The sequence below is a fragment of the Stegodyphus dumicola genome, chromosome 5, assembly GCF_044657685.1.
Source record: "Stegodyphus dumicola isolate Sdum_Otavi_A_Nest chromosome 5, ASM4465768v1".
NCBI lineage: Eukaryota > Metazoa > Arthropoda > Arachnida > Araneae > Eresidae > Stegodyphus > Stegodyphus dumicola.
In genome coordinates, this window is record NC_140772.1 from 106,435,416 (window position 1) to 106,459,267 (window position 23,852).

At 32.3% G+C, this 23,852-nt stretch overlaps 1 protein-coding gene across 2 annotated transcripts in view; it reads left to right on the plus strand.

The window, feature by feature from the left end:
* Epg5 (ectopic P-granules autophagy protein 5) overlaps nucleotides 1-23,852 on the plus strand; it is a 342,575-nt gene that overhangs the window by 115,315 nt on the left and 203,408 nt on the right. For both annotated transcript variants that reach the window (XM_085816957.1, XM_085816958.1), the window contains exons 13-15: nucleotides 6,543-6,688; nucleotides 10,479-10,627; nucleotides 14,188-14,331. In XM_085816957.1, coding sequence (XP_085673083.1) covers nucleotides 6,543-6,688; nucleotides 10,479-10,627; nucleotides 14,188-14,331 — 439 coding nt within the window. The remainder of the gene's footprint in view (nucleotides 1-6,542; nucleotides 6,689-10,478; nucleotides 10,628-14,187; nucleotides 14,332-23,852) is intronic.

The following is a 23,852-nucleotide window of genomic DNA, read 5'->3' on the forward strand; positions in this document are numbered from 1 at the left end:
TTCAATATATTCATTGATTTCCATCCGCAAATGATCCTTGAATGGCTTGTTTATTGCAATGTCAAGTGTCTGGAGGTAACCAGTCATTCCTGCTGGAATCATTATTTGATCAATCTTCCTCTCAGCAAGAAAGTTTTTCATGTCTTTAGTGCGGTGAGTACTGGCTGAATCCCAAACTAGTAAATCTCTATTCTGACCCCTCAACAGTGGTGGCAGCATAAAATCAACCCACTTTCTTATAACTGCTTGGGTGCACCAAGCTTTTTCACTTTCAATGACATAAATTCCTGAAACACGTTGAATCTGGTCTTTTTTATCTTTAGTGATTAAAAATGGCGATACTTTCTAGCCATCTAGACGAATCGCCAAAATACAGGTAACACGTGCACTATCGTAACCGGTAGAAAGAACATAAATTGACGAGGGAGCCTTGTGGTGAACTGTTGTTTGAGCTCCTTGGCCTAGGAATACAGCGATCTCATCCATAGCAATCATGTTGGAGAGTTGGTATTTCGAAAAATCGATGCCATCAACAAAAAGCTTAAACGCAAGTGCACGCTTAACAACTTCATTGTCTTTCAGCTTAAACAATGTTGTTGCTCTCCTTAGAGACAGTTCATATCGTTTAAGGAAGTGTGACGATTTTTTAAATTCTTCTGTGGATATATCAAATTCAATTGCTGTTTCAAGGGCAAATTTTTGAATATCAGCCCTGCGCACAACCAAAGCCATTGCTCTCCTGCATGCAATCCATTCCCAGATGCAATCTTCCAACTCAGAAAATAACGGCTGCCGACCTGATTGAATTCTGCGTTTTTTCTCATTTCCTTGGTCCACCAGTTGACACAGGTAATCGTAGTCTGCACGCCATTTACGAACCATACGGTGATCCAGCATCTTCTCTTTAGAGAATGCTACAAGATTTACACCCCTGGAGTCTTCCACGATTCCCTTTTTGTACATGATAGAATAGCTCTTTTGTTTTGAACTCATTTTAACTGTGGTTAAAAATTATTCACTTCATTTTTAAATAAAATTACGTATGAGGAAATAATCAGACTTACAAGACTGAAATGAATGAACATTGTATACCTGCACTGTCGCTCAATGTAGACTGCTGCCTTATGTTGTATTTTTAACCAGTTCGCTGTTAGGAAAATCACAAACATTTCGTGCCATTTTTCACATCCAAAGGTAAACTTTTTGTGTCTAAAACTGGTCTGAGAGTATTTCTTTTCCCCTTTTACCACCTGTGAAAGCCTATTTAGAAGTTCTGTTCAAATCAGATTGAACAGCGTACCTGTCACACTGAAGGATAGTGAATAACGACCCCCTAAGGGGCAACATAAAACACAAAGACTGGTGTAGTCCTTAGAGCAGATATTTTTCCCTTTGCACCTAACCCCACTTCCACTTCCTGCACCCAACCCAAATCTATTACAATGTAAATGTAATTTTTAATTATCAAGAAAAAGTTTTACATAAAGTTAAAATAAGGGCATTAGCTAGTATTTGAAATGTCCTTGAATTTTGTTTTATTATTTTCTTGATGGCCTGTAACAAAAGAGAAGAATTGAATAGTTAAGAATTGAAAAGATAGCATTCAAATCCCTTTTTTCGTTGATAGAAAGGTAGAAAGCTGTTGTGGATCTCATAAGATATGTTGAGGGGGTAGCTATTCGAGGAAAGTGTCCCCATCCTTTACTTTCCTGAAACATCCCTGCTGTGATCCTAATACGACACTGCTGAGATGTTAAGTAACCCATCAATCACCCCTTTTGATTTTCGACTCATTCTGTGGGGGTTGGAAAAAGGTCGCTGCGTTATGTGTGTCTCAGGGATTACGGTTCAGACCTAATTTCACCCCGCCGAGAGTGTGCCGACGCTAACGGATGACGATGCCTTTCCTGTGAATGTATCTCTTTCGGGGCAAACGGTAACTGGTTAAAATAAATTCCAAGAATTCATTTGAAATGAACTATAGAGGTAAACAATTAATTTCTCGGAATATTTTGTTTCAAACATTTCTCTGAATTACGAATATTAGGAAAGCTAAACATATTATTACTTATACTTAATAAATCAACAGCATTTTTTAATGAATTCTTTTTGTCACATTATTTTAACTAGGGATTATTTTCGGGGGATGTCTTAGTTTACGAAAAGTTCCGAAAATCACGATGGGGCTTATTTTCGGAAGGTGTCTTATTTTACAAAAAGTTCCGAAAATCACGATAGGGCTTGAGGATGTCTTATTTTCAGAAAAAGATGGTAGGAGCACCATCTGCAGTACAAGATGTATTATATTTTTTATCGATATATTTTTTATATCTAAGTAATTTTTTAGCTTACTATAAATATCTTTGGAGGTAGTGGTGCTTTCAAATGATTTACAGAAGAACATTTCTTCGGCAAAATCCCTTTATGAATATATTTTACATAAGTTACATGTATGGCCTCACTGTCTCTCAAAATTGGTTCATCCATTTGCACTGAAAATTTTCTTGTTTTTGGCTTTTCAACAAGTTGTATTTCAATATCCTCATTTAATCTTTCTTCTGCAAACAGTATTGTTATTTAGTGGCATAGCTTTAACGTCTTTGTCATCTTTTTCTAGAACAGTTTTAAATGCTGATATTGTTGGTTTGATTCAATTCTTCCCTATAGTAAGGCCTTTTCCCAGATTAAGCGATGAGTAATGAAACTTGATGAATAGCCTCAAGAGTACGATTAACAGTTGCATTATGAGCAGTAAACAGAGACTTTAATATAACTATTTTTTTAAAAAATTTTCCTTAAACTGTGAAAATAATTCAAATCTGAATTAATATCAGCATTATGTTTCGCTTTCAAATGTGCCTCAAGACGACCTAATTTCATTGATTCGTTGGTCAGGCATTATTGGCATAAAAAACAAAAGTTGATCGTTTAATGGACCAGGTATGAAACCAAATTTTAAATATGCCTCCGAATACTGACGAATGTTTTTTTTCTTTTTTGCACCCCTCATTTCACTAACGGTTGAAAGAAATAAAAATAAAATCAATATAAACAAAGCTGAAAGCAGCTGCCGTTGCCATTCAAGGAAAGAATAACAAGAAGACATGTAAGATGCATTATTTCATGTCCAGCCTAATATTTATGGATTCTAGTTGGCAATCACTTAATGCATCACTGATAATTTGATGCTAAGCTTGCCCATTGTTGAGTGAATTTTACATTTTTTAAGATGTCACAGTAAGATGAGAAGCAGCAGCAACCTGTCTAGACAGAGAAGTGGAGAACAAATGTGACATGTCCAGGATGAAATCACTGTTCAGAAAGAATTAGTTTTAGTTCTGATTAATCCGTATTGGTTTTTAAAAGTTACAATTCCCAAATTTGAAATTAATTGATGAAGCATTATGTAAGCCTTTGCTTTATGAGTTTTATGTACAAATCATATAATAACATTTAATTTTGAAATGATGCAGTTTAGAGAGGATTTTTTTTTTAATTACTATTTTTAGAACAGGAAACAGAAGTAATCAAATTAAAATGGAGAGCTGAGGCATTTGTGCTAGTTAAGAGTTCTTATGTAATGTTTCGAGAGATACTCTTATTTTATATCACTGAAGATTGTTGTTTAAAATTTCTAAATTTTTTAATTAGCTTTATAATTATTAAGTGAATATAAATAGAAGAAAAAGAACATCAGTATTGCATAATAATAAGCCAAAAGAATATATATATATTTCCTTTTAATTTAAAATCTAAAGAAGGAAGGGCTATAAAAATGAAGATAAACAAAATCAGTGGACAATGAAATACACTGCTGGCCATTAAAATTGCAACACTATGAAAGAAAGCAGATGCAAAAAAGATATTTGTTGCATGTAAACAGTATATTATGAAAACAAAATGATTAAATTTGTAAGCATTTTGGAGGTTTGTACAGGTGCGAATTTAGTAGAAACAACAGCCACCTCTGACAACTTAAATGGCCCGTACCCCATTAGGCATGGAGTTAAAACTGGGCTTGGATGGCAGAAATTGTCAACTTATTCCATGCTGCTTCAAGTCTATGCCACACTTCATCAACCATATTAGCTGGAGAGGGGTGGCGGGCCAGTCTCTCTGCAACCTGTGACCAGATGTTTTTAATGGGTGACAGATCTAGAGACCGCGCAGGACAGAGCAGCAGTCGAATACCTAGTACGAGGGCCATCCAGGAAGTAGATTACGTTTCCGTCTGTGTCCGCTAGGGGCGGGGCTAGCGCGGCCATCTTGGGGTCAGAGCGTTGCGCAGCTCAGTCTGCATCTAGCCGTGCTAGTGAGAGGTTCGTGCTGTGCTCCGTTCAGATACTGTGACGGTTTGAAATGTCTGCGTTAATTGAAAATCCCGCGAGCTGCGAGGTGCGCTCAGTAATAAGGTTTCTGACTGCAAAAAACTGTAAACCGATAGAAATCTATCGGCAGCTTCGTGAAGTGTATGGGGACAACATTATCACAGAAGGTGGAGTGCGTCAGTGGGTCATAAGATTTCAAAATGGCCGAACCAACGTTCACGACGAAGATCGAAGTGGGAGACCCAGCATAGTGACCGCCGAACTTCTCGAAAAAGTCGATGCTAAAGTCCGTGAAAATCGAAATTTCACAATAACGGAACTTTCTTTGAGTTTTCCACAAATTTCGCGAAGTTTGTTGCACGAAATCATCAGCGAAAAGCTTGGTTACCACATGTTTTGTGCAAGATGGAAGGCAAGAAGAGGTAACGAAGTGGTTGAAGGCGCAGGCGGCCGAATTTTTCGACGAAGGAATTTCCAAGCTCGTACATCGCTACGATAAATGCCTTAATTTGTATGGTGACTATGTAGAAAAGTAGTATTTGAGTGTGGCTTTCATCTGTATATAATAAAATTTGTTTCCTATACTTTGTTTATTTTTTTATTCCAAAACGTAATCTACTTTCTGGATAGCCCTCGTATATAGAGGAAGGTCAGGACACAACGTGCAACATGTGGTCTTGCACTATCTTGTTGGAACATAGCGTTTCGCAGGCCTCAAAAATAGGGCACAACCACTGGACATAAAATGTCAGAAATGTAATCATCTGCGCTCAAATTACTGGCGATTTGAACTAGAGATGTGCATGTCGTGTACCCAATGTCTGCCCAAACCATCACACCAGGTACAGAGCCCCTATGCCGATATCAAATGCAAGCAGGCAACGTGCGGTCTACTCAAACACTCCAGACACATATACGTCCAATCAGAACCGGCAGGTAGAACCGAGACTCATTTAAAAAAGTGTCATTGTGCCACTCCTGTACCCAGCCTTGTCATTTGGCACACCAGAGTCATCGTCTCTCTTTATGCTGCATTGTCAGGGGAAGCCAAAGTAATGGTCATTCTGGTGGTAGTCCATGCTGCTGCAAACATCAACGCACCTTACGAGCTGATACGAAGCTTGCTGCAAACATGCACATTTCCTGACTAATGGTCGTATGGTTTTTCAGGGCTGACCTCACAATATATCTGTCCTCTCTGACGTTAGTGATGGAAGGGTGTTGAGATCCTGCATGCCGTTCCGTATGACTCCCAAAAATCCATTGATTCCTTATTCACATGACAGTGGTTGGATGTCGACCAGTGCGACTGGTGATATCATGTAACGATATCTGCACTTTCGATAGGCAACGATCCTGCCTCTATTGAATTTTGAAACTTTCTGGTAAGCATTTCCTCTTCTTATTTGAGGCATAACACAATATTCTGAGCAAACTCCAACCTTACAAAGCACTTTCCGAACGAGAAATCCACTACACAACTTTTCTTTTATGCAGTGCATCATTTGATGTTTCTCCCACCTGCGTCGTCTAAATGTGCTGAAGGACTAATCATTTGCATATCCCAACTTCTTCCTTTCATGTGATTTTAACAATCGTCAGATCATTCCTCCCTGGTGTTGCTATTTTAATGGCCAGCAGTATAGCATACATCCTTCATTAGGGGGCACATACTTGTGTTATTAGCTAAGACATGTATAATTTTGTTATTCACTGATTTTATTTATTTTCATTTTCACATTGCATCTGGCTTTAGATTTTAAATTAAGGAAGAATGTTTGGATTTTTTAAAAAATTTATTTTTGCATTTTCCTTTGTATTTTATTCTAATTTATTTTGTATTTTAATTTTTAGGAATACAGTAACAGCACTACTCAATTGTATTGCTATTATTCTTTTGTTTACACATTTTTATGAATTGTCATTTAGCTGTCAGTGAAGGAAACTTATGGATATTTCCTTTCAATTTATAGTATAAGCAAATGTAAATCTTTTTAAATTAGTGTATCTTATTGCAGCTTTGTGAGTAGCTAAATGTTAATTATGTATTAAAATATAATTTTCATGTTTTGTTTTTATTTTCTTAGATGCATATGCACATCATATGCAGCTCAAAACACACGAGAGTCTAGTAATGTATTATGCATGTGATGACATTACATTTTTAAAAATCATTTTATTTATTTAACTCATTATATCATGTATTCAATATAGATTAGGAGTATGGCAATTTATGTCTGTATTACCATTTAAATGTGTGTCGGAGAAAATGCTATGGAATATATTATGGATTTTTCATTCTTTGGAGCAAAGGGAAGAAGAAATTTATCTAGCTAAAGATGTGGATACAAAACTTCAAGGTTAGATTGGCAAAAATAATTATCACCTTTTAATTTTTAATCATCTGTTTATTTGATGGCATCAAAAATAACACATCTTTCTAAAAATGCAAGTTTTATAGCAGTTATTTTTACATATTAAGGCGTTTTTTTAACTTGGTATCTTTATGGGTATTTATGTGATCTATTATTCAGGAAGATTTCATTTTTTAGAACCTTTTCATCCATACAATGTAAAGACAATAAACTCATTAGTTTTCATATTCTGAAAATGTCCAAACATACCTTTTTTTTATCATTGTTTGGAAGTTTACAATTTAATTTAATCTTTGAAAATTGCTATTATTATTTATCAATGTTACATGCAAAATAGGATAAGGTATGAAAAAGTGATTCTGTTGTGTTAAGAAAGACGGCACTTGTATTTTGTACTGTATACTAATATTAACTCTTATATGGCATATATACAGTTTGCAAACTTGAATAAATTGTAGGGTTGATAAAGTTGTTAATTATATGTGTAGCTGATACTTTAATACTATTATTAAATAAGCTACATACCTATTTATTGGAAAAAATTAGTGCACTCGGACCTATTTTTTGGCAACTATTAGATAAAAGTGTTAGGTTATTGCAAAGGAAATAACCAATTTTGTGCAGCATAATTGAAGAGAGTTAAGGGGGGGGACACCTGTTTAATTTTTAGCAGCAGCAATGTATTGCTGCCTTGTGATAGGGTCATTTATACCATGTTTGTAAAAACCAGTGCCTCTGGAATTGATGGAAGTCCTTCACTACCCAGTATATTGATTTACCCATTGACAGAGGGGGAAAAAAATGGTAATCTTTTTGGAAAGTGTCAGGAGAGTATGGAGAATGATGCATAATCAGTTAATGATTTGCTGTATAATGCAGTTTGCTGTATGTGTTCAGGAGTTACCCCTGTGTAATAAGTATTCATGTCTATTTACAAGGGCTAGTTACTTAAGGTGTGATTTTGTAATGTATTTGCCACATATCTATACAGTGTAGAGTTGTCTTTTATACATCGTTCCAGCTTTTTTATAGTATTTGAATAGAACATGTGGGAATGATTAGATAATTCTTTGAATGATATAAATTTTGTGCATTCTGAGTTATAATATGAACGAAATATAATACTGTTAAGTGAACCTAGTGCCAGAGTGTCGCTATGGTAAACAAATAGAGTGAATTTTAAAGAATGCATTTATTCTATTGTGGTTTATGCGCTGTCGGCGAAGTAGATTTAATTTAATCCAATAAGTTTAAATGAAATGCAAGAAAAAAATGAGTATAATTTAATAATCCGTACAAGGAAGTCATGTGGTGTACACATCAGATTTTTTCTTTATGATGTATGAAATTAACCAGAGGGAGGAATTCATAGGAATGTATTGGCATATAAAATTGGCAAATTAGTTTCAACAAATTTTTATATTAATTTCAAAATTTCAGATATGCCATGTTTTTATAATTTTTCATTATTTTTTTTTTATTCATACTATTTAGATTCATTTTAAATCATAATTTCCCTTAACAAACAGAACTAAAAAGTGCAGGTGTTTGTCATTCTGTTTAATATTTATTTAATTATTAGAGTAATATTATTTCTAACATTCAGCATTTTAATGCAGGATTATGGTCATGCAATTATTAGTTTCCAAGTTCTTCATTCTTCGGAGATAAGCGTAGGAATATGTAATGTGCTATTTGTATTTCATTTGGTGCTATGTTTGAGTTTTAATTTGAAAGGAATAACACTAATATATGGAGTAAAATCATACCAACTGTATGCTAAATATATCCTCAAACTTTGCAAATCTATATTTTTCTCTCACACTTCCAGTCAGGCAACAGTCCTCGACGAAATGCTTTGGATCGCCGAATTTATTACAAACTTTACATATATCATTTTCCTGGAGGTGGAACCTTTTTAAGTAAGCAGGGAACCTTCCATGTGCAGTGAGAATTTGAGTGACATCTGCATCTTCTAAAATTCCCATTTTTTTGCTAATATTTAAACATTTTAGATAGTTTTTGTTTCTTTCAGAGAGATTCGATAAATTTTTCCAGTCTCTAATAAGCTTGTAATATATTATAATACATGTCTTCTTTTTTGAATCTTGAATAAAAACCTTTTTGGTCCCAACCCCCAGGGAGGCTTCTTTCGCTAAAGCATCCGCTCTCTCATTCCCATAATGACCAGCGTGAGCTTTGATCCAATGTAAATTCAAAATATGCTTCTTTCGTAGTTCTAAATATATATGTTTAATTTCATTAACAATATTCTTTTGAAAGGGGCAGGAGAGCGCCATAATAGCAGATAAGGCATCTGAGTATAAATTAATGTAATACCAGAAAGAATTGTTTAGAAAATTTGCAAGAGATATTATGCAAACTGTGAATAAGAAGAATATTAGTATGGCGATATAACAAAGCAGAAAATCGTACTGAAAACAGAAATAATTGAGGTAACGTATAAATTTAAGATGAATTTTGATAACATAAAGAAGATTTGAATAATAATAACTAATTGAAAGTAAAACTTATAAAGATTTTAAACTTAGGAAAAAACACAGAAATGGAAACATTACATTTATATATTATTTCACCGAGAGTGTTTGGAATGTATGTATCTACTTTAATTTTTTTTTTTTTTTTTTTTGTTATGCCTTCGTGGCTTGGCCTGTCCCTTCATAGCCATATGGCAGGTTTCGCCTGCTAGGTGGGCTGGGGGCCAGTGCTCAGAATTAACTAACTAACCAACTGTATGCTGTTAATTTGACTTCTGAAACATGCTAATTTGAATCATATCTCTCTCTCTCTCTCTCTCTCTCTTTTTTTTTTTTTGTTATCAATCAAGATAACATAAAAGAATGATGCAATAGAAGTAAGCATTTTTCTTTAAACTTCCCTCAAAAATTCTTTTATGTGTAAGTATTTCCCCCAAAAAAGTGCTTGCTAATTTAACTGTGCTGAAATTAGTCCTTAAAATTAGTATTTATTTTAAATAAACATGTATGGGTAAGTAAGGCTATATGAATTTTATTTTCGTAAAAATTCAAATTAACATTCATTGGGAGAAACACTTGCTTTAATACTTTTGATGTTCCTAAAAGCATTGATAGGATACTTATTTTGACATTTTTCATAGACTGGCGATCACATCATTTTCAGTAGCTTTAATTGTTTGAAAATGTTGATAGAACAGTTTTCCTAAGAAAATAATGAGGTCTGAGAGTGAGGAATATGGGAAGTAAGATGGCTTTGAGATGACAACAGTTTGTGCCTGATCAATGCTTAATTGCATTTTGCTGATAATGCAACATTACACCAAATGGTTGAAAGATGCTTTAATTCTCTTTACATATTATACTATGAACTGCATTGTTCTGGTGATTTCAATTTATACATTTCTTATGCGGAATGAATGTAATTAATTGTTGTATCAAATTCAGTTATTGCATACATGTGACATGACTTTTCCACAAACTTTTTAAGTACTTGTTTAATTTATTTAAGTACTTGATATTCTTAGACATGTAAAATTAAGCCCTTTCCCCCCAAAAAAAAAGATTGGCATAGATTTTACATAAAAATTCTATTGATTTTAAGAGTGGCACAAGGCTCTCTTCAGTAGGAATAAATAAATAAATAAATAAATCTCTTTTTTTGGGGGGGGGAGGGGCATTATTTTCATCTAGTGTATATTTTTTCCACACATTACCTTATTATTTTTATTTGCATTTATCAATTAAAATTAAAAATTTTTCTTATTTGAAAACTATAGATGACTCCGCTCAGCATGTATTATTCAAAAAATTGAAAAGTGTGTCACAACAGGATCAGATATACTTCTTGAATTTGTGTAAAGCAGTTGCTTTTTCAAATAGTGGAGATGAGAACTTCCTACAATTTATTATTCATGAAATATATCAGGTAATTTTATTGTTATTTGTGACAGTCTTCTAAATCAAGGTTAGCTTTCATGTCATGATTTAACTGCTATCTTTTTGTATGAAATGTTGTTATACATGTTTTAATAAAGGTTGCCCTTTTGACTTTTTTGAATAAGATTTTAGAAATAGCCTATTTTTGATTTAGTAGGCATCAAAACATTAGCTTTTTGTCATATTAAAATCATTTACAAGAAAATCATGTGCAATTTTTTTTGTAATCTTTCCTCAAAAAAATTATTTGTTTATAAGGAAGTATTTCTTTGTGAAAATAAAAGCCCTTACACTTTTGTAATTGCTTTATCCCCAAAATTTTCAACTTTAGAACAGTGGAAGGAAAATAAAAATTCTGATTCTAGTTTGGGAATAATCACTGAAATGTGTATATATGATCTCATAACCATGCAAATTAACAGTGATATATACTGTTGCCATACTTATATTTACTTATCTAATAATCCCACTTACTAATACCATTGTTTAAAATATTTTCTGTTGCATTTTGAGTAAAACTCAAGCATGAAATTGAACGTTTTTTGTTCGCTTACCAGTTCCCCACACACATAGCTGTAAGTTGGAACTTTTTGATGGCTCAATGATAATTCAGGGAAAGTTGCATTTGTTGAAAAAATATTGTAATAATCTGAATACAAATAAAATAATATTATGTGACATCAGTTTTATTTTAGTAGAAGTGTATTAAGCAATTAAACACTACTCTCTTCTTCAGCTGCTTTGCACTTTTATGTTATTTAGTTACATCTGAAAGAAGAGGTAGAGTTAATTTGCTGAAAGTCCTTCTTTAAAGTAAAATTGATGCTAAATAATGTTGTTTAGCATTCAGTTTTCCTCGACATGTCATTCCTTTCCAACTGCAATCTTTTGCTGTATTTGAGATAAATATTTTCCTCCTATTGAAATATATACCTGTAGCCTAGATGTCGAGCCATTGCAAAAACTCAATGTATATAGTACAATATTTATATATGTATGTACTGACATGTAGCCAGGTGGGCGCCTCCCACCACATCTTTGAATTTTGTCATAAAATTTGCAAGTATTTTAAATTTCTGATGGATAAAAATCATAAATTTGTATTTATTGAAAATCTTTTTATATTATGACACATCTGTTTCAGTTTTGCCATAAATTTGACTGTTTAGCAAGGATTACGCATAAAACTCAGCAATTTGAAATCAAAACTGAGTGCAAACAAAGCACAAATCGTATGGGGTCAGAAAAATGTGATCTTGGAGGAAAAGGGAAGAACCCTATTTTTTTAGTCCACAACATTTAGGGTTATAAGAAAATATAATAACTTTCATAATTTTTAGTTGTTCCAATTCTATTTCTTTTCCTCTTGCTGGATTAATAGAAATTATGATTATGAACCTTGATTTTGATCGCCCACCAGTTATAAGATACTTAAGCTTCAGTTTATTTGGTATGCTGAATTTTGTTTTCTATTCAAATTTTTAAAGCATTTATATATCTCTTTTTTACCTTTTTCTGATAAAATGACAAAATCTCTTAGGTAAGTGTAATTTCTTGAACACTGAAGAATTCATTCAAGCAACCCTCTTCATGTGGTAGACTTTCAAATAGCCACTAACGTAGTCATACCATGTGTTACTTTTTTAGTACTTTTTACAGACCATGAACTTTTAGTAAACATAAATTTCAAGTAATTTAATTGTATGAAAAGAAAAGAACTATTTGTTTAAATTTTTTTGATACATGTAATTTTAGGGAACTTTAGGACTTTTGCTTGCTTAAATAAATAAATAAATAAATAAATAACTGCAGGAACTTTAAATTTGATCATTCACCAGTTAAAAGTATGTTTTCGATTATATTTATAGCAAGCGAGGGGAACAATATTTTGCATAATTCGGATTATTTATTTATTTATTTTCCCATGGTAGTTAATTGATGAGTAATTGCTTCTGTATTGTGCATACTTACTTGTTTTAAAAGGAAAAGGTATGAATTTACATTAAAAAAAGGCTTGAAATCAAGGAGAGCTATAACTGCTTATAAAGGACAGCTTAACTGTGTCATTTTAATTCATATGCAAGAAGTGAATTTAATATTATTCAATGTCATCATACTCATGCTGTTTTTAACCTAATGGATAACAACTTCTTAACCCAAAGCAGAGCTAACTACATTGGACTCTTCTATATAAGAAGGAAATTTTTAATGCTGAAAACTTATAAAAAATTTGCTTAAAATTAGCACGTGAACTTATGTTAAATATTGACAATATAATAGTCTTTCAAAGTTATATTTTGCTAGTCACGGGGAATTCCTAAACAATGTTAGCAAGTAACAGATGTCATGAAACACATCAGTATTGGAACTATTCCAGACAATAGTTGCTCTCTTTCTTTTAGTGTCAAAAACAAATCTTTTTAGTTCATACTGAACATTAAGCCTAAATTCATAAAAAATGTAAAATTAATATTAATAAAATAAATAAATAATTTTCGTAATACTAATAAATATTTTATATATGCGGATGAGACTCGGATCTATCTCTACTTTAGACCTGCTGGTGCATGGTTGAATGATTAAAGCCACAAAACAGTGCTTCCAGTTTTCTTCCCAGTGTCTGAAATATCTGTCCTCAGACAGATAAATAAATTCTTCAGAATTTTCTTCATATGCTATGCATTTAATTTTAAATGTCTGGGCTGTATTTGTGCTATGTGTGGTGTTACAGGTAAACCAAAAAGCTGTGTAACTAGTTAATAACAAGTATATTTATAAGCTGTGGTATCTCAGAACGCCCTTCTGTTAAGGGAGTTTTCTGGTTTCTATGAATGATCAAAATAAAATCTTTGCATTTTTCCCCCCTTTGTGATCACTCTGTCTACTCTGAACATTATAATGATTGGGATCATTATTCATGAGAATTTGGAAGAATTGAGTTTCTAAAAAATTATAAGGGTAAAAGGTAAATATGTTACAATTTAAATTAAAAGGTAAATATGCTACCAAATGGCAGCAGCCTGGCACACTTGAGATAAATAAGTTTTATTTTGAACAGTGTTGCCAGTTAGTGCTTCAGATTTCCGAGTTTGTTAAACAGAAATTCATTAAATTTGTACAAAAATCTGGGATAAATCAGAAATCAGTTCAAAATTGTGGCTATGTTCAGGTGGAGGACTGCGAGTATTAAAAATTCAGATTTTTTCTTTGCATCGCAATTACATTTGGTTGAAACAATTTGGAAAATGATTTGGACAAAAAGTGAGTTTCAAGACAACAGCACCTTTCTGCCCTTATTTATTTATTTTTTTTAAAGGTAGATTTGTTTATAAATCAAAATTTTAGTATGGCAGTTTTGATGTACTGTGTTATTTTGTCACATATTTACTATTTGTGTTATATTATTTGCAGCCATACATGTTTATGCAAATGCAGATCTGCAATGAAATTAAATTTTATGAATTTGAAAGTCTTTTTGCATGTTTTAGAGTCTTTTAGTATTTCTAGTAATCTTCTAGTAATTTTCTGTATTTCATTTTCATGCACTAGGTTTCTTTTGTTGAAGAAACCCTGCAAAATTGTTTGTCTAAAGAAGGTAAAGTTATTTTATTATCTTTAGTTAAAAAATATTCATATCTGTTTTCTACACTTTTGCTAGAGCTGGATAAAATTGATGGTGATAATGTAGGAAATGTAAGTATATCCATTCTGGATTTATATTTTTGTATTGTGCAGTATTTTAGTAAAAACCGAATTTAATCATTGTTTGTAAAGTTCTGTCTTATACTCAATAAAATGGCAATTAAGTACATGCCGTGTTAGACATTCTAAATAAATATGAATGAAAGTGTGAAATTTATAGTTTTGTTCCAGTCACCTTAATTGTTATGTATTTTTCTATATTGTTTCTTAAAACCCTTTTACTTTATGTTGTGCAGTATATAAATGAATGTATTTGTTTTAAATTATTTAGTATGATGTATTGTTGCTCTAATTTTATATTATGTACAGAAATGGCTGTGTATTCATCACTTGTAACATGTTCTAAGATCTAACAGGACAATAATGAATGTTATATACCATAATTTCCTTCCTTTTTACTTCCTTGTACAAAGTAAAAAGGAAGTATTCTAATCGCGAAAAGTTTTAAGGAGCATATTTCAACGAAAATCGAATGAAATTTAACAATGTTTTTGTGTGATATCTGTACGTAAAGACAGAATGAAAGACTCTTTTCCTCCAAAAAAATTATAAAACTGCTTTAAAAGGAATTCTAAAGAGAATTTTTCGTGACGTCTGTACGAACGTATGTGTGTGCGTATCTTGCATAACTCAAAAAAGAGTAGCCTCAGAACGTTGAAATTTTGTATATAAGACTGCTATAACATGTAGATGTGCACCTCGTATTTTGGTTGCATTTGGCCGCACCAAACGTATATAAATATATTTATATATATATCCACTCTGTTACCCTGCTCAGTGATCTCAGTTTCTTTACTCTTATATGTTTGTAAATTGTACATTTTTCGCTTTAAAAATGATTGAATTATGTTGTTCTTATCTTCCGGTTAAGGTTTTTATGCCTTTAGTAAATCTGTATGCAATATTTATAGAATCATCAGCAATTTTAAAGTTGTTTAAGTGCCGCTAAGCCTAAAAATTTTTTTTGATGGCGGCCAATGCTTGTTTACATTTGAAACAGCAGAACAGTGGATTTGTTGCCAATCTAGAGAAACTTAGCTTCGCAACAACAAAGATAACGCCTTCATTTATTATTGCGAATTAAATCATTCTTAATCCTTTCTTGAATTTTTTCGAGGAAATAAGTGTTTAAGGTGTACTTCGTAATTTTTAATACAGATATTTTGAATTTTTATGTAGTTTTGCCTTGTCGCGAAGGGAGAACTGAATTAATTGAATGAGAAATACTGAATCGTCTGTGAAAAACTCTTTCTTTTTTGTTTTGTTTGCTTAATTTCTTTTATACATCATTCTAGTTTTATTACAGTATTTGAATAGAACATGTGGCAATGATTAGATAGTTCTTTAAATGATATAAATTTTATGCATTTTGAGTTATGATATGAATGAAATATAATAGTGTTAAGTGAACCTAGTGCCAGAGTGTCGCTATGGTAAACAAATAGAGTGAATTTTAAAGAATGCATTTATTCTTATGTGGTTTATGCGCTGTCGGCGAAGTAGATTTAATTCAATCCAATAAGTTTAAATGAAATGCAAGAAAAAATGCGTATAATTTAATATTGCATACAAGGAAGTCATGGTGTACACATCAGATTTTTTTAACTAATGAATGGTATATAGCCATGTTTCCTCTCCTTTTTTTTTTTTTTTTAAACTAATTTTATCATTCCAAAAGTGAGAGGGGGAAAATTCTGCAAGTAATTTAATTTCTGAACAATATATGTACAGGAAGAACATACAGAATGAAAAGTAGTCTTGAATTAACTACTGGCAACTTTCTGCATTCTTATTTCTTTAAAAAAAAACCTACATTCCGTTAAGAATGCATAGTAATGTTAACATTACAATACATGATGATAATTGAGCCAGTATCTTTCTCAGTTACCTTTTAAAGCCCCAGGAGCACCTCACATGAACGAGTTGTCATCACAATTTCCAAGAAAGACATTGGAGGAATGAAGAAGGAGGATGGCTTGATTTCTAATATGTTTCAACAGTTTCTTAAGTGTGAGATTATCTGCCACATCCATGAAGAATCTGCTTAATGAAGAATCTGCACAAAATTATTAATAAATCCAAGGGAATTCAAATAATAAATGCAAGAAAAAGTAAAATACATGAAATTCTAATACAAAAATGTAAATTCAAATTGAATACATGAAATAAAAAAAAAATAAAGGATTACGATCTATCAATAAACAAACACTCGGAAAAACTGTCTACAGTAGAGCAAGGGGAAAACTATGTGAATATGTTAAAAGTTTTCAGAAGCTTGTGCTAAAATGTTAGGTAGGATAGTATGCTAGGAAATATAGTATAATATAGTATTTGTGCAATTAATGTTTAACTGACAAATTGATTGCATAAGATAATACCGAGTTTAGATAAAGTAATTAAATGGTTAAATGTGTTGTGTGGTGATAGCAATAAAGGAGTGTGCCTTGCACCCCCATGTGTCTGCTAATAAATACAGCAACACCAAGGAGAAATTTTGGAGAAGCACAGAGGAGGAACAGAGATGGGCTGTTGAGGAGTAGTAGCATATTTGTTCTCAAAATAAAGATTCATGTATACAGAGGCTGTTCACACACTTTTTAAGCAATCTTAATTGTATTTACAGAAATATTTTGCCAATAATTTACATCAGGAAATTTAGTAGGGATATGAGTGAAGGGTCTGGCCTTGATACGCGTTACTTTTTCAATTTTTTTACCCCCAGAAAATTAAGTGGTTTGACATGTAGCTGTTTGTTTTGTCTTGATACATTTTTACTGTTTGATGGCACTGTTGGTATAGTGAAGGTATTCCATATTTGAAAGTTGGGTGTAAAAATTTTTCCTGATAATATGTGGAGTTGACCTTAACAGTTTTTTTGCACTTTGTGTAATTTTTATTTCTCATTATATCACAAAATAACAGCAATCATAAATCCCTTTGAAAAACTTTCTTTAGATTGTTTGAACCTTGTTCTAAGATTTTTTTTTCTCTTTGATGATAATAAATGGATCCCGTTTTATTACGGTCATTTAAATATACCCAAGATTAATCTATTTTGACAATATTTTTCCATTTCTGTCTAAATAATTGTTTCTTGTAGAGAATTCTGCAGCGCGCTCTGTTTTTGGCCATATGTCATGGAGGAAGACGATGCACATTACATTTTTTTGCCTTTACGAGATTCAAATCAGCATTAATAACTTTGTTTGCAGTTGACACTGAGCATTTTAATGATTACTCAACTGTCCTTTTAACTTCGAAGATTTTCTTTTAACATTAAAGTTCTTACCTTTACAACAATCGAAACATTCTGTTTATTTCGTGAATATTTATTTTGAATAATTTTTTTCCTTGAAGGTGAACTTTGACTTTTTTCTTTTCTTATTGACAATATTATGTATCTTTGCTTTAGATACTAAAAAATTGTGGCTTTCACAGCACTTTTTAATCATTAAATACGAATAGTCTTTGGAAAGTGTACAAATGTAGCCTCATTACTTCTGTAGAAGAGCCATTTTGCATGAAAATGAAATTGTCAAATAGTAGGTGATAATTTACCCTTTCAAAAATATACTTGTAGATGCAATTAAAAAGAAATTTTCCATTCAGGCGATTTTTTTTAATAGCAAAGCAAAATCACCTAAAAAATGTGCAAACAGCCTCTGTATCATGTATTATGTCTGGATAAAATTTGATTAATGCAGTGAGAATATTTAATGTGATATGGACAATGAGAATCAGGTAGATATCACTATGATGTCTACCATAGTGACAACAGGACTTCACTAAATCAGACCATGTGAAAAGTTTGCAAGTACTTTTGGTTTTAAAGGCTCATCATTTCCAAATCAAAACCTATGGATTACACCAATTAGATGAGTAGTAATTATAGATCACTTTATAATTTTGTTTTCTACTTATCATTTGTATTTCATTTTCTTCAGTTGAATTTTTACTTTTATTTTGGCTTAAAATGTCTGATGTACATGCCTTTGCTCTTGCCATTCCCAAACATATCACAGTATCAGTTACTAAATAAAATTATGCAGTTGCTCATCTTCCTCCAGATATTGTGTCATAAGTTCAGGATTCACTCATTAAACCAGACTCTAACTGATCCTTATACAAAGCTCAAAACTTAGTTAAACCAATCAGGAGAATCTTCTGAGCGAGAAATATGCCAATTATTATCTGGAGAGGAATTAGGCTCTTGAAAATCTTCCGATTTGCTTAGAAATATGAAACATCGAGCTTAATCCTTAATTGTTACTGATAACTTAATGTTAGAATTATTCCTTCAGCATTTTGTCTTTGACAATTTAGTCTATTTTGGCAGTGGTTTTGGGTTCAACTTTTGACAAAGCTGCTAAAACTGCTGGCAGAATCTTAGAAGTAAATCCAACCCCAAGGACTTGTGCCATTCCTTCCACAGTCAATCAATCTATTGAGACTACGTTATTTAAAGATATAGAAAAATTAAACAAACATATTAATTGTGAAGTCACTCACTCTTTTTTGAAGTCACTCACCAAATCGCAGAGATCACAATAAAGGAGCTGTTCCAAAAGAGGAGATTATTCTATTTGCTGGTATCATAGGCATTTTGGAAAAAAAACTGTCGACAGGAGAAGTGTATCAAACCTTGTTCATGGCAGGGAAACAAAACCAGCAAAGAATAGAGATGATTTATTCTTTGCCTCAAATTTCGCATTGCCTGTTCATTCATGACCGGAGAACAAACGTTTCATTCTTGTTCGATACTGGCTCTGACATGTCTCCACTTCCGGCAAACAATTCACAAAGCGAAATTCTCTCCAACAAACACTTTTGACTGCTAATTCTTTAACTATTTATTTTTATGGTAAAAAAACAATGCAACATTCTTTTATGGTACAAAACCAGCAAAGAATAGAGATGACTTATTTTTTGCCTCAAATTTCACATTGCCTAATCATTCATGACCGGAGAACAAATGTTTCATTCTTGTTCGATACTGGCTCTGACATGTCCTTACTTCCAGCAAACAATTCGCAAAGTAAAATTCTCCTCAACAAACACTTTTCACTGCTAACTCTTTAACTATTTATTTTTATGGTAAAAAAACAATGCAACATTCTTTTATGGTACAAAACCAGCAAAGAATAGAGATGACTTATTCTTTGCCTCAAATTTCACATTGCCTGTTCATTCATGACCGGAGAACAAACGTATCATTCTTGTTCGATACTGGCTTTGACATGTCTCCACTTTCAGGAAACAATTCACAAAGCGAAATTCTCCTCAGCAAACACTTTTGACTGCTAATTCTTCAACTGTTTATTTTTATGGTAAAAAAACAATTCCTTTGGATTTCAAATGAAGACAACAGTTTACTTGGACTTTCTTATAACAAATGTTAGCACACCCACTCTTGGAGCAGATTTTTTCTATTTCTTTGAATTGATGCCTCATCTTAGAAACAAATGTCTCAAAGATTTAAAAACAAAGTTTTAGTCTGTAGGCTGTGTGAAAAATGCAAATATTCATTCAGTGAAAATTGTCTTTAGGGATGCACCTTATCACAAAACTTTAAAGGAATTTCCTTCTATTACTAAATTACCAGATCCTAACCAAATTGTTAAACACAACACTGTTCATTATATCATAACCAAAGGTTAAGCTGCAGTTGCAAAACCTTGTTGGTTAGCTCCAGATCGCTTAAAAATATCAAAACAAGAATTTCAAACTATGATGCAATTGGGGTATTTGAGACCTTTAAGAACGTATCATTCACATGGTTCCAAGAAAGAGAAATTTAGAATGGAGATCTTTAGTAGATTATTGTGCTTGAATACCCAAATGATAAATACCCTATAGCCGATTTTACTGCTGCATTGCATGGTACTAAAATTTTTAGTCATGTTGACCTAATTAAGGCATTTCATCAGATACCAATTAACCCCGCCGACATTCACAAAACCAACACATGTACACCATTTCAGTTTATTTGAAAGTACCCATATGCAATTTGGCTTATGCAATGCATCCGCTACCTTTCAACATTTTATAGCTGAAGTCATGTGAGATTTGGAAGGTGTTTTGGCTTTCGTCGATGACTTGCTTATAGCCACTAAAGATTTCAAGAAATACTGCAGGCATTTGACAGCCTTATTTTCAAAACTTTAGGAGTATGGACTTTTCATAAATGTTTAAAAATGCACCTTTGGCCAAACATCTATTGATTTCTTAGGTTTTCACCTTAGCAAAAACGGAATTGAACCTCTTCCTGACAAAGTCAAATGTATTTTAGATTTCCGTCAACCAATGTCACTCAGCTTTGCTGATTTTTAGGCATTCTCAACTTTTACAGATGTTTCATACCTAAAGCCACACACATTTTTTCTTCATTTTAATAACATTGTTGGAAGGGCACATCAATAAAAAGAAATCTCATTCTTGTGTTCAGGATTCATCCTCATCATTAAATTGGAACGAAAATACTGAGCAAGCCTTTATTGCTGCTGAAAATGCCATTGCTCATGCTACCCTATTCCTGAAGCCCAGTTAAGCATCTTGGTAGATGCTTGAGATGTTGCAATTGGTGGTTCTCTTATGCAGTTGTCTCAACAAACATAGGAACTTGTAGCATTTTTCTCTATGAAACTCAATAAAAGTGAACAAAAATGGTCTGCATATGATAGGGAATCATTTTCAATTTAATTCTGTGATTAAAAATTCCAACACATGTTAGAGGGCAGAATTTTCAAATTTTTACGAATTAGAAACTGTTAATATAGGCTTTTAAACAAAATCCATACAAATGTTCGCCTCGGCAATTATACCATTTAGATTTTCTTTTTCAGTATTCTACTGATTTAGGCATGTGCAAGGTTTTAAAACCATTGTTGCTGATGCTCTTTCGAGAATCAAAATGATGCCGTAATAAAATCTCCATTTTTGGATTAAAAAAAAAAAAAAATCTGAAGCTCAACAACATGATTTCGAGGTATAAAAGCCTTCTTCTTAAACATAATATGTCATCTTTAAAGCTGGAATTCAAGCTGTGCCAGTACTCTGATAGTAATATTCTTTGTGGTAGCTTTTTTGACATTCATCGTCCATTTGTTATGAATTCCTTTCACGGACTCATCTTTAATCATGTGCAAAATCTGTCACATCAAGGAATTGTAGCTACTATGAAACTCGTATGTTCTCACTATGTATGGCCCTATATGAAATGTTATTTAAAAAATTGGGTGAAATCCTGTGACTTTTGTCAGAGACTGAAAATAACCAGGAATATTAAGCACCATTGGGGGCATTCTCTCTTCCTGATGCACGTTTTTCCTTTGTGGATATTATAGGCCCTTTACTGCCATCGGAAGGCAACGTAGTATACCTTTTGCCTCTAATAGGCAGATTTTCCAAATGGACTGAAGCCATACCCATCTACAGTATGAGAGCGGAAACTATTTGCAGAGCTAATTTTAACTCATGGATTTTGGCTGCCCATTGGTTAGAACAGCAGACCAAGGTTCTCAAATACATGTTCTCTTCATACATGTTCAGTAACAATGTTTTATTTATAATTTCAGAAATAGTGGTTACCTTCAGTAGTAGTCATTTTAGAGAGAGAAAGTTAGAGTTTGAGAGTTTCACTATGTCTTTTACTTCTGTATATTAAATAGGAAAGCATGAAATCACAATTAGTATCAGTTATAATATTACAGCAGGTGTTGGAAGTGTTATTTATTTTACTTGAAGTGTTATTTATTTTACTTTTCCTTACTTCTTTACAAAGAAGTGCGTAGCAGTGCTTGTTAGAGGGCGAAAGTTGAAATATTGCACATAGAATTTTCTGATTACACTTGTTAACCTTCAGGTTTTCCCCACTTATCAGATTTATTTATATACACTCTGACTTCGTTAGCTCCGTAGGAAAAAATATGTCTCAAGAGGCAAAAATTCAAGCATAGCGCCCATCAGAAAAAGTGTTTGGAAGGATCTTGGTGTTTACAGATCCTTTGAAATGTAATACTCACCAATTTTATTATTGAGCAGACATTTAAATTTTTCTTTTTAGTTTGAAAAATCTTTCTGTATTTGACTATGCAAATAATTCATTTTAAGATTTAGGATTTCCTTACATTTTGAACAACCTATGTAATTAAGACACAATAACACGCCAAATAAATACTAATTCAGAAGTCAAACAACAAAAATCAGCATAATATTTTCAAAATTTTTACAGGACTAGTTTCGATGGTTTTACTGAACCACCATCCTCAGCTGCAAAACCGCAAGTGCAGTTTTTGCAGCTGTTGCGGTTTACCATTTGCAGTTTTGCAGCTGAGGATGGTGGTTCAGTAAAACTATCGAAACTAGTCCTGTAAAAATTTTGAAAATATTACGCTGATTTTTGTTGTTTGACTTCTGAATTAGAACCTATGTAATGTCAGATTTGTTTTGTCCAACTTACATGTTTATCCAATTCAACTTGAGTTTAGAGCTTCAACAAGTGAGTGTTCATTGTAATTCTAAATCATGGTTTAGCAAGTATGCAGTATTTTTTAAAATTTCAAAATTATAAATTATTCATGCATCGGGAACCATTTTTAAGCTAATGCGTGTATATTTATTTGAAGATAAAAATATCATTAACTGCAAAAGAAATTATATAAAGTTGATAATTCATAATTTGTGTAGCACTCTACTGAAACAAATATATTAAAAGGCATGTAATGTATTGTAGGTAGTAGTATGGCATAGAAGTATAGTAGTAGTATAGAAGTAATATGTTGTAGTATAGAAGTAAATGAAAAAAAAAAATGCATCAGTTGAAAATAAATAGCAACAAAAATTTAATGCAGTTGTAGAAAGTTAAATAATAAATATTCATTTTACAGTTTCGTTTAGTACTACAGTTAACCAGTAGCCAGTGAAAGTTGTAAATAATATTAGCAGTTCAGAATTTAAACTGGACATGCAGTTAAGTGTGTGTGTCTGATACTTTCCATCAGAATATGTTTTAAACGCTTTTCTCAGCTCAATAAATTTCAGTAAACTGCCCCAAAATTGCCTCTTTGTATTACTTCAGAGTTTGAACTAAAATTACATTTGTAGATAAATTATATGTGAAAAATCATTTATATGTAAAAAATAAAGTAAGAGAGTAAAAAGTAAAATTATCCCTGTAATCTGTAATCTATTTACTTTTTCACATACATAGGTATGGGTAGTCAGTCTATTTTGCATAGCTTTCTATTTCATATTTAAAAATTTGTAGCCACAAATTAATATTTTAACTTGGTATAGTACATTTTAAAACAAGCATTGGCTAGGAATCTTGCATTGTAGTCCCAGCAATAATATCTTGTTTCTGTTCTTATTTTCTTGCCTTGATCATTTTTCTTAGAACAGACATACTGCACATTGACAAGCCAGTGTATTTTCCTTTGTTCTCTTTCCTTTCAATAGAAAAGAAGTAATAATAATTTGTTAGTCACAATGAATTTTTTTACTTTTCTTGGGTA